The 12,745-nt window shown below is 34.8% G+C and overlaps 1 protein-coding gene across 1 annotated transcript in view; it reads right to left on the bottom strand.

Annotated features, from left to right (window-relative positions):
• Positions 1-11,597, bottom strand: part of LOC129222394 (MAM domain-containing glycosylphosphatidylinositol anchor protein 1-like) — a gene marked incomplete in the record, with an annotated part of 34,801 nt that extends 23,204 nt beyond the window's left edge. The window contains 3 exon segments of the mRNA XM_054856896.1: positions 3,965-4,101; positions 8,373-8,576; positions 11,503-11,597. Coding sequence (XP_054712871.1) covers positions 3,965-4,101; positions 8,373-8,576; positions 11,503-11,578 — 417 coding nt within the window.
• Between the last annotated feature and the right edge of the window lie 1,148 nt (positions 11,598-12,745).

The following is a 12,745-nucleotide window of genomic DNA, read 5'->3' as shown; positions in this document are numbered from 1 at the left end:
GCGTATCACCCGCATTATTGTACAATGTGCAGCGGGAATTGTAGTCCCGTGTCACATGAGCATTTGCGTTGAAATACAATATTTTGGGCATGACATATAAAGGGGGTCCATTTCCGACAAGTGTAATTTTGCTCAACGCTAACAAACAAATAGTCCCTTTCCGTCCACTATTTTTGACTTTGTTTCATGAAAGATGTCTAAAACGATAATGATGAACAACTTTGGAGTTCATTTTTTCCCCGTACCTCTTATAGTTTTTCAGATAATAACTGTAACTCGAAAGTTTGCTACCAGATGGCGCTGTAAGCGCCGTCATTGTGTAGCGCATGGCACCTTTACCGTATTTAGACCCAACTTTTATATGGCAATAGCTTTTGCCGTTCAGAAATTATTGGAGTAAGAATGGATTTTAGTGGGCACCCTCTATAGAGCGTGAATAAAGTCTCGCTCTTAAAGGTTATAGTTAGTGATGCAGTTTTGACGCAAGGGGACACCACTCCCCGAAATATTAGGCTTATTAATTGAAAAATAGCTTAAAATTATAATCAGTTTGAAACCACCTTCTAAAGAAGTTAATGTCAACTTTTTGAATTAAAGGTGAGGCAAGAAATATAAACTAAGCTTCTTGGGACTAACGAAGATTTGTCAATACTCATTTAAAAGATGTGTACTCCGAAACATTTTTTTCTGACTGCAATACTGGTTGTAGTCATAACATAAAATATTGCTCGTATACTCTGTCGATGCTGTTATAAACATTATGACCATCCTTCATTGACTGTAAATAATTTAAAATATATCGATTCTTTAACCATACTCCCATACTTGTATTTTGTAATAATGAAAACTGATGTGACCAGATATAACAATTCATTAAAACACTTTTTGAAAATGATCAAATACGCTTTATGCCAAAGTATGATTGAAGTGAAAGAAAAAACCAACGTAAATAAAGCACTAATTCTCAAGAAAATATAGCAGATAGCTATTGCAAGGCTAGATTGGAGAGTCAGTGCAAAAAACTCAACGTACAAGAAACTCGAGCGAGTCCTCTCTGGCCAAACCAAAATTTCGCCAAACTGGTCACAAACAATGTCTTTATTTGCTTGTCAAACTTTACCAAAATTGTTGAAATTGTTGAAATTTAAAATTTAATGCCTAAATTTCTAACAAAGCAATCCGTTAAATCTGTACCTCAGAGTCAGAACAACGTAAGTCACATAAGAGTAACTTTAGAGGAGAGAAGAAAAACTTTTGTCTGGCGCATATGTAAAAGATGGGACGCGCGCTCTTTTAACACTGGTAAGTAATTGTGATTTATTTAAACATATAATTTCGTTCACATGACTCTATGTGGAATAAGATTCTACATACGATGCACTAATAAATAGAAAATCGCAAATTTTTAACTTACGTCAGAAAGTACGTCTGAGGTACAGAAATAAGATTAAAAGTTACATTAAAATGAAAAGAATAACACTCCGTAAAATAAATAAGCTAAAATGTGACCATTAAGTATCACATTTGGATGTGTCAAAAGGTTTAGGTTGCTGTTGGGTTTGTTTTATCCTCTATTAATTAATCAATTTTATTTAAATTTTGCAACAACAGGAATCGTTGCTGCATTATCAAAATTCATTTTCGTAGACTACTTTTGAAAAAAAAAAATGACAACAGCAATCTCAGAAAGATATCCTCAAATTCTACCAGATGAGAACAACTACATAAGAATTTGAGGGATAAAGCAATACTCTGTCTATATATAAAAAAACTTTATAATATCGCAGTAAGATAAGAACTAGTTGGGATGAAATAGACTCTTTCATAAGAAACAACTTATTTAATAATGCATTAATCCAATGATTTTCCCCCTTCCCACAGCATAGAATTTCACTATAGGCTATTGAATTTAGTTTTTGATCAAATCTTGATATAATCATCATCGTGTCAACTGAACTAGAAGTATTTGTTGATTCTTCTTTTAGTTACGCCTCTGGGTACACTTTATAATTCTAGCACATTCAGTTCTATTTAATATTCGGCACCGCCAGAGGATTTCTTTCAAAATTTTATTTAATTGTAGCCAGGAATGTCAGAGCTTGGGTTTTCTCCCAAGATCTTGGGAAAAAAAAAAGAAACACCAATGGCAGTCCTTATTATAACCCCTTCTTAGTTGATGAGGCATAATTCCTAGACTGGGAGGTATACATTAGAGCTTCCCTCAATGGAGCTACTAAATTAAATTAATGAAAAAAAAAAAAAAAACCAGAAAATTAGCGATGTATCAAGGTTTTACACGGTAGTTAAGCGAATAAGTAGCTTTGGAAGGAGTGAAACTAAATTCTTGATGGAGCGAAATACTTATTGTTGAAATCATACACGTCACGGAAAAAAAGTTTATTTTTCAAGTTTTAATTAATTTTTTTAAACTCAAAAACCTAAACGCTTTTTGTACTAATGAAGAACCTTCTAAAAAGGACAATTCGCTTCTAAGCTGTTATGCATACACAAATACGCAGGAAATTCAATTATTTAAACGGGGTTTCTTTGTAACCAATATACCATCAATGCTGTAGTAGAGTCATGAGGAAAAGACGTGAGTTTGTGTGCGTGGGGGGGGGGGGAGGGTACTGGTGTACATTTAAAATCGTTTCTCATAACTGTGATGCATGATAATGTTAACCATTGTATAATATTGATAATTTATGTATGCGTTTCTTCAGCGATAATCATTCTTCTACTTTCCAGGCGTTTTACCTACTTAAAATTCAGTTTGAGTATTTTCCAACGCAAAGCCCTCAATAATTTGGTGCCCCCTCTCTACATTACCACTTTAAGTCAACGCAGAATAATGGTGAAATTTTCCCCAGTGTTGGTGCTAGCCCTTGCGGGGTCCTTATAATAGGGGCTTGAGGCCCAGTGCAGTTGCACTGATTGCATACGCCTAGCACCCGCCACTGCTTTTTACTTAATTTTACAAAAAAGGAAGCATTGTATTCGCGAAATTTTTTTCACTCAAATCGATTTTAATTTCCATTTTACTCACCCCCGAATGAATATTGAGTTTTTTTTTTTTTAGACCCGACCAGACGTGGATAAGTGCCTAAGAACGTATAGACACGTGAAAGATCCGTAATGACGATTCCCAAGTTAACTACAACGAATTTTCTCATGACGTCAGTATGTACGTATGTATGTATGTGCGGATATATGTGCGTATGTATATTGCATAACTCAAGAATGGCATGTCCTAGAAACTTGAAATTTGGTACATTAGACTCCTAGTGGGGTCTAGTTGTGCACCTCCCCTTTTGGTTGCATTCGGATGTTTCTAAAGGGGTCTTTTGCCCCTTTTTGGGGCGAAATAATCGTTAATTTTGATTAAATTCAAGTGATGTTATAATTTGTCGCACATTTGGCGATATAGCGCCAGTTTTTTGGTCACCTAGTTTTGTCGGCAATTCGGCGACAAATTTGGCGATTTTTTTTAAAAAATCTGTTTAAATTTGGCCACTGTTGGTGATATTTAGAAAGTAAACTATTGAATCACATTAAAATTGACAGTAATGGGGAAATGACATTCAATTGGAGTTAAAAGGAAGTCATGTGACGCACCCATCAGCTGGTTTAATATCCATTTCAAAATTAATACTTTTATAGCACAATTAAATAAGGAGAAGTATATTGCTCTACCCCTCCTCCCCCCTCCTTCTGACAGACATATATTCAAAAGGAAAAAATAGCCATTAACCAAACAATTCCTTTTTCAGGGTATTTTTCAGCTTCATTAGTCCGTATATTTGTGGAAAAAGCCTGCTGTGCATATATTTTTTTTAAATAGGGGCCCCTTAGGAAGATGGGGCCCCAGTCCCTGGTCTAGTTCGCATGTGCGGTAATCAGGCCCTGAATGCATGCATTCTCTGAGAATTGTTTGGTCATGGACAACAGGAAGTGGAAAGACTACCTTCGAATCTCCAACACCATGCGTCCATGAAACTTGGGGTTTAGGAATTCCACTTGTCTTGCATTTTAAAGTCACAGACTCTCCTTTTTTGATGATCACCTCTCCATGATCGGGGTCCGGGACTACTGAAGGTGGTACTGACGGGGAAAAAAAAAAACAGCAAAATAATTCCATAAATACTCACATTTCAAAATGTTTAACCATAGCTCATAAAATATTTCCCCATGAGGACTGCTTTAATTGGGTTCATTCAGCCCCCTCCTTCCACTTGAACTAGGCATCGTATTTATTACATAAAATACACCGCCAACTCAGTCATTTCCAGCCGAGGACTGCAGTTTCGTGCTTATTAGCACTCATCAGCCCGGCATAGGAAAGCGACTGAGCTGGAAACGGAAAACCTCTTAAGGAAGCCAAGAGTGCCAAACAAACTGGTAGCTAATATAGAATTAGCGCAGACAAGACGAGTGACCGAAGCAATGGTTCGGTTCAACTCGAGGATTGAAGGCAAAGCATGGTATATTCAGTAAATTATCAAAAAAAAAAAAAAAAAAAAAAAAACAATAGCCAGGGCTGAAGCATGAAATACACCGCCAGCTCAGTCATTTCCAGCCGAGTACTGCAGTTTCGTGCTTAAAGCCCTGGCTATTGGGTGGTAATTTGCTGAATATATCGTATTTATTAGATAATAAAACATCACGTAATTTAAAAAATAACAGCTTCATTCAGTATAAGCCTTATTAAAGTATTCAGAAACTTCCTTTTCGAATTTCAAAGCAGTAGCTGTTTCGTTCTTAAAGCCATGATGCAGCTTAGATTAAATTTTACTATAGAAAGTAATAAATAGTATATTTAGTATAGAAAGTTATTAATATAGAGAGTTTCTCTCATTTATTAAATTTCTTACAAGTTGATGAAACGATTCATAATCAACTAGCTTCTTTAATCGAATTGATTTTCTTGGTATATACACTTTTCTTTAATATTAATTTCTGTCAAATTACTACTTACAATGTATTGTTAAGTTTAACAGATTCTACCAAAGAAGAATTAATGGCCGAATCATGATCCCGGTAGCAGAAACAGTTAATTATAGCTTTCTGCACGAAACTGTAAAAAATAAAGTAAAAAAATACAGTTCAAATTGAATCAGAAAGAAAATATAAAAACGAAAAACATGCTAAAATCTATGAAGCAGTCTCCGTGGTTGAGAGGTCAATAGCATTTGCTCCGGCAGATACCCGTACTCCTGTACTCCCTTTTAATTTGGAAATTTTTAGCCTATGTTTCACTTGTAGGATTTGAATTTAGCATTTTATTTTCAGGGGAGGATTTATAATAAGTGTTACGACTAACCGAATGCTGGTCTACCTTCAGATTATTCTTCAGTTTTTTAAGCACGTCGCAGACTGCTAAAAAAGATTCTGCTACCGGGACTACGATATTACGCACCCTTGAATTCTAAGGCATGCAAAGTCAGAAACTGATGGATGCAAAACAAGACAAATTTAGTACGCAAAGACGATTTTACACATGATTTTAGTTTTTAAAAAATGTTTAGAGAAATTATTTAAAGTTACGGCCTGTAGTAGCTCTAATACACGAATCGCAACAAAGGTGCCGCGATCGATGAAAATTTGAAAAGCTTTGTTCTTGCGACAGAGAGTGTTTTATCACTGCGACGCATGTATTACAGTTGCAGACCGCAAATTTCATCGACCGCTTTAAACTTTTCTTAAAATGTTGTGTAAAATCGTCTTTGCTTGCGTTCAACGAACCTCACCGGTTGACCAGTGAGTAACCGGTGCTAACCGCAGCGTTCTTGAGAGCTACCGGTTTAACTGGTTGCTTCCGATGTCGTTTTATGAGCCTCATCGGTTGATCTACCGGTCGACCGCAACTCTAGCTGGTTGATTAGTTGATGGAACCACGTGACATTTTTGACCCGTTATATGTATTTTTCACCTGCGTGTTATTCGTCTGCGTCATGTCTGTGCAAGTAACCGGTGATCAACCAAAAGCGTTCGATGAAGCATTGGTTCGTGAATAGGCGGTTAGTAGCCGCTGACGTCATTGATGTCACGTGATTAACCAACCGATTGCTACCGGTCGTGCTCGTCGAACGTAAGCTTTTGTGTAATAAATGTGAGATGTTTTGCATCCATCTGCTTCGGGCTTTGTGTATGTGGAGAGCGTTAGCATTACGTTTACGACCACATGTTTTTAATGATTCTTATACAGTTACAAAAGTGACGACCAGCAACAGGCTCTGGGCCCAGTTAGATTGTTCCTAGTCAATTTACAATCTCCAGTGTAGATCAATGGCCCTCTTAAAACTATCTACTCCCTTACTGATTACCACCTCTTCCGGTAAGCTGTTCCAAGGTTCTACTACCCTGCAATAATAATAATTTTTCCTAATATCCATGTTAGCCTGAGATTTAAATAGCTTAAAACAATGAACCCTTATCCTGTTTTCAGTGCTAAACTTCAGCCCCATAACATCTTTCATTTTAATAAATTTACAACTGAATCATGTCCCCTCGGTCTCTTCTTTGCTCAAGACTGTACACTTAATTCTTGCTTCCTATCTCTCCCTCTAACACCCCTAAAGGGTTTGCCCAAGAGTTTAGACTCACTAAGCATATCCCTTGCGGCAGTTATTATTTTATTTGTATTTACATAAATAAGTAGCGCAAAAAATATTGGAAAATTTCCCACTTTACTTTGCCAAAAAGCATGTTTATGCAATCAGGGAGCCACGATGGGAGATCAAGAGAGGTCACTGTGACCTCCCCAAAATATCGTTATTCAGCACGTTTTTGCCTGGTCCCTTTTCATTGAATATATATTGAGCATACCCGTTCGTCATCTTCCAAAAAGAATTTCTGACCTCCCGAAAATTTATGTTCAGGGCAACCCTATGTGCAAAATGACCACTCATGTGTGTACTTTTATCGAAAAATATGTAGCGAATTTTCTGTTATACACTCCATATTCAATATAAATTACTTTTTATGTCGTACTGACTAATTTTGTTCAAAGTGACGGGTCAATATGACGCAGTAGGGGAAGGTCGGGTAGTATCGGACACCTGAGCCATTTTAACCATAACACATTTTGTTTTATTTGTAAAGAATTAGTTTTTACACTAAATTATGCTGTACTAATTTACTTAACATAAATTGTAAATTTTGGTTAAAAAAACATGAAGTCGTATTTTTTAAACGAATTTTTGTCAAACCCTATTTTTTGGCCAATTTTAAATTTTGGAGGGTTGTATCAGACAAAACATTAAAATGTTGAAATAAAAACAAATAGTTCAGAAATAACATTTTAATGTACAAAAAATGAAACGTACAAAGTAGTTGGTTAGTATACAAGAATAGTATACAAGTATAAAAATGAAAATAAGTAATACATTTTTATAAAAGTTGAAAAATATAGCCCATGGTTGGTTTAAGCCTAACTGAAACAAATTCAGTTTAAACTTTGGAACAACAAATCACATGTGTAGTAAAGACTATCATGTTGTAGCTCAGTACATTTTTCATGTGCCCAACCCTTACACGTTTGGCATTAGATCCAAAATCTTCTTCAAATGTCTCATTACAAATTATGCAGTGAGTCAGCTCTTTGTTTTCCTGCGGCTCATCATATCATACTTTAACTTTCTTTTAGTGTTTTCCGTGAATGTTCTCCGGAAAACTTTGTGATTTCCTAAGACAGGCTTCATTACCACTTTTTTGTTTTTCCGTAAAGCTTTGATCCTATCACCCAAAGTACTTTTTGGAACTAAATACCTTTCACTAGCTTCTTTAATTTATTTTATTATCTAATGTATTTCATTTTATTAAGTTCAACTTTTTCAATGGCTTCTTTCATATTTGTTTCATCTCATTTATGTCGCGATTTTTACATTTCAACCTGTTGGACAAAGAAAACCACCGTCAGTATTTTATTTTGGTGCCAGTAACTTTGTCCGATACAACCCGAAATTGGTTTGTCCGATACAACCCGACTGTAAAGCTACAGTTGTTTAACCACCACTAGGCTATTACTTAAGCTAGATACTTTTATAGCTCATAATACTTAGATTAATATACTATCAGTCTAAAGGTATAACAATGAAACAATATAACTTACTCTATGTGTAAATATATGCCCCAGAAGTTAAGTTCGTGCACTGCAATTCTCTCAACAAACAAACAACTAGCTTTGCACACCAGAACGAACGGTTGATTTGAACCAATATGGCGTCTGTGGCTTTCTTCCCCAATACGGCACACTATGTTGACCCAATATGTGCTGCCCCTGGCGGCGGAATTAAGAAGCAGCCCTTGTCCGACACTACCCGCTGTCCGATACTAAACGTCATTCCCCTATAATGTATCACTTACATACTCACCAAACACTTGTATCTTATGCACAACATTGACAAATGGATGCCTGCTGATCTGACATACGTAGTCTCCAGCATAATGAGGAGTGACCCTTTCAATATGCAGGGAGGATTCATTGACCAATGTCAGCTTGGGGTCTCCCGAAACTGCGATGTTTCCGGAAAAGAGGATAGTGGAGGGGAGGTGTTTCCACATTCGAACATTTCGACCTAAAGCAAAGAGAGTGATACGAAATATGACTGTTGTCAGGAAAAAAAAAGAAAGATAAACTTTAAAATTAAAATAAAAGAAACGAACTTTGCGCTGAAAATAAATTGATAGAAACAATGAAATAAAGACGAAAATTGCAAAACATTCAATAATTAGCAATGCTTCATTTACGTTGTTTGTCAATCAAAAGTAGGGAAACATAAAGCTACTTGTTCGATACTTAATTTAAAAAAAATTGTCACAATTATCATTAGCTTCATATAATTTTGATTAGATGTTTTTCTTTTGTTAATGCTTCTAAACTTTGGTAAAGTATTACAGCGTTATTGAGAGAAAACTAAAAATAGAGTTTTAACATTCTTCATACAAACTAATTGCATTCAAATAAATAATGAAAATCCCTTTGTGACTGCGGATTTTTCATGAAAGGACATTACCGTAGGAGGGGGTGCTTTTGTGATTACCGGGGTATAATTATGACAAGTGAATGCTTTTGACTAATTCACATATTGCACCACTTTTGTGCTTGCTACTGGGCTAGGAACCGATTGCTTACCATATACAACAGGTTGTATTACGAAAACCTTTTTTTTTTGAAATTCAAAATTTCAAATTGATAAAAAGTTGTCACTATGATTACACATTTCAAACAAAAAATAATTTTGAAATTGGAAAAGATTTAGGTCTTCTGGAATGAACTTAAAGTTTCACGGTTTTTAGGCAAAACGATGATTTTTTCTACAAAAATATGAACTATGTAAAAAGCGAAAATAGGTATCCAAGTGCTATAATGAGCAATTTAAAGTAGAACCCATCAATAAAAAATTCATTAAAAGAAATATTTTAACATTTAGATTCGTTATGAAAGCCTCACATTTTTGAACATTAGTCATAATATAAAAATATTTACATTCCTCTCAAAATAATTTCGATTATTGTTTTACAATACAAACATTGCAGAACAGATTTGGAAGATGACTTTTATTTCTACATTTCATTTACAAGCCTATTGTTTTTATGATTTTAAAGCTGCATGAGAAATATGACTTTTTTTAAAAATCATTAGTGTGTAACGAAAAAAGGTTAAAATCTTTAAAACGTCACTTTATAACTTCAGGTCTGGCATCGTTAATAGTCTTCTCTACATTTGTTCATGTAAGTGTAATGATTCAGTGAAATGTTTGTTTTCAACTCCAATGAAAGTTCAACAATTAAAAAAAAAAAAAAGAACATCATTTAAAATCTGAGATAAACACAAGTCAGCAACCAATAAAGACCCTTGCTTTAAAAAGATCAATTCATTGTTAAAGGCAGTTACTCTACGCAACTGGATTCAAGTGATGAAAGTAATTTAACTACTAAAAAAAATTCACTTAAAGATAGAAAGAAAATTTCTAGCATTTTAGCAAAACAATGGCTTCCAGTAACAATAAGTTGTAGAACTGGTAGTAACCAATAAATCCGTCATTCTTTTAAAGAACACTAGTGGTACCCGCACGGCTTTGCCCGTAATAGAAAAATTAAAAGGTCTTTTGGTTCGCCTGTATATTTACAAATAATGTATGGTGAATTTTCTCGCCAATTGGCTTGTACTCATGTTACGGTTCCACGTTATGATAATTTCGTATCTCGCCAATTGGATTGTGCGCATGTTACGGTTCCACGTTATGATAATTTCGTAATTTACTCGTCCATCTTATGATAACTTTGTTCTTAAAATTGGAATAGAAAAAGAACCACATCGAATTTTCGAAAAATCGCTTCAAGGTGCACACCCCCATACTACAAACTAAATTTGTGCCAAATTTCATGAAAATCGGCCGAACGGTCTAAGCGCTATGTGCGTCACAGAGATCCTGACAGACGGACAGAGATCCTGACAAACAGAGACTTTCAGCTTTATTATTAGTAAAGATAAAGAAAAGATGTAATATCAGAGTCATTTAGCAACTCACTCAATTAGCAAGTTCACTTTTGCAGGATTTTAATTTTCTGTCCAGAGAAAATCAGGCATTGGTGGTTAATAAATAGAAGGTTTTTCGTGAGAGGGTGAAGTATCGTCAAAGTATTAGTTCAACTATCACCTCACAATTAATTACTTTCTATTTTGATAGTTAAAAAGTTGAAATTATAATCAAAGAAAAAGTACGTGGTGAATCCAGAAAACCATACAAGAAGAACATATCTTCGGTTGAAGAACCAAGTTCAGCACATTTTGCTCATGTAGCTCCAGGCAGTGACTCTGGGGAAAACATAGTATCGTCAATACTAAAACAATTAAAATATAAACGTACTAGCTAACCAGCGCGAAGCATCCTCCCCCTACCCCCAAAAGAGACTAATAAACTGATTTAAAATTAAGACAGGGTTTATTTGCATGGTTTCTAGAAGTTTACTAATGAAAAAAGTAGCCTCGAAAAATTTTAAACCGTCAATCAAAGAAAATGAAAGTTACGGATATTCGATAGATTAATTAGGTGTCTTAATTAGGTTCTGGGAGATGTTTACAGTTAATGACAAAGATAAATAATTTTTTAACGTCAGATGCCTTTTAACTTTAGATTTCTAAAATTTGAAAGCAGCATTTAGTCTATATTCATACATACAAAAAGAAAAAAAAAAAGAAAAATCAAAAATCTACAATTTACGACGAAAACATGAAATTTGAAGCTCATTCTGGAAGACCAAAATATTTTTCAGTTTCAAAAATATTTTTTGTGGTAAATATGTGATAATAGTGACAACTTTTTATTTTTTGAATTTCCAACAAAGGTCTTTCGTGATACACCCTACTATACAATCGCTTATAGGCCTGTAAAGTAAAAAAGTGGAGCAAAATTCAAAACCGTTCAATCGTCACAATGTTAAGTTTTCTCCCATCTAGTTCTCATACTATTTTACTCTGATAGGCAATGTTTTACTTACCTATATTACTTACGTAGCAAGGTAAAAGAACAGAATCACCCGTCATAACATTTAGATGGCTTGACTTGGAGAGCATCAGCGGTTCTTCCCCGTTGCCTCCTAGAAGGATGTAATTTAAAAGTTGTGATTGTAACTAGTTGTCTACATTGAAGAATTTGCCTGGTTGATATTAATTTTTTCACGATTATAAAAAAAAAAAGATATGAAAATTAAGCCCCTAGCATAAATTTGAATTTTGACTTTTTAAGCTCAAATTGAAGGGTTTGCAGCCACAAAGAGTTAACTCCATTTTTTGATTATTGGGAAATCTCCTGGAGTCAACTCCATGTTGCCTCAAGCGAATGAAGCAGCTAACATATTCTAGCAAATAACTTGAGAACTATCAACATTAGATAACTCCTTGTTGAACCAAACGACCAAAAACTCTTAGTTGCCGCAAACCCTTCAGTTATCTTTTTCGCAATCACGAATTGCGATAGGACCCTACTCCTGTTTCCTGTTTTTACAAGCGGCTCCTATCGAAATTAAAAGTAAGTTACCTGAAGTTAGAAAATATTGGACAAATTAGAAAATATCGCGAATTTTAAACTAACTGAAAAGACTTAAATCAACATGATGTTATTGATGCAAAATATAAAACTTTAAATAAGTTTGAAAAAAAAAAAAAAAAAAACGAGCTGATGTGTGGTGCATCACATGACTTCCTTTTATTCCAATTTAATGTCATTTCCCCATTACTGGCAATTTTATTGTGATTCAATTGTTTACTCTCTAATTATCATCAACAGTGGACAAATTGCAACCAAATCTTTAAAAAAAAAGAAAAGAAAAGAAAATCACCAAATTTGTCTCCAAGTTGGCGACAAAATTTGGCGACCAAAAGACTGACGATATATCGCCTAGTGTCCGACAAATTATAACACAACTTGAGTTTACATCAAAACGAGCTGATGTGTGCATCACATGACTTCCTTTTACTCTAATTTAATGTCATTTTCTCATTATTGGCAGTTTTAATGTGATTCAATAGTTTACTCTCTAAATATCACCAACAGTGACCAAATTGAAATTATCGCCAAGTTGGCGACAAAACTTGGTGACCAAAAGACTGGCGATGTATCGCCAAGTGTCCGCCAAATTGTAACACCACTTAATTTTTACATCAAAATTAACAATGATTCCTCCCCCCCCCCCGCAAAAGGGGCAAAAGACCTCTTTAGAAACACTCAAATGCAACCAAAAT

The sequence above is a fragment of the Uloborus diversus genome, chromosome 5 (assembly GCF_026930045.1).
Source record: "Uloborus diversus isolate 005 chromosome 5, Udiv.v.3.1, whole genome shotgun sequence".
Taxonomy (NCBI): domain Eukaryota; kingdom Metazoa; phylum Arthropoda; class Arachnida; order Araneae; family Uloboridae; genus Uloborus; species Uloborus diversus.
Note: the sequence above shows the minus strand (reverse complement) of the source record. Positions and strands in the feature narration are given on the sequence as shown.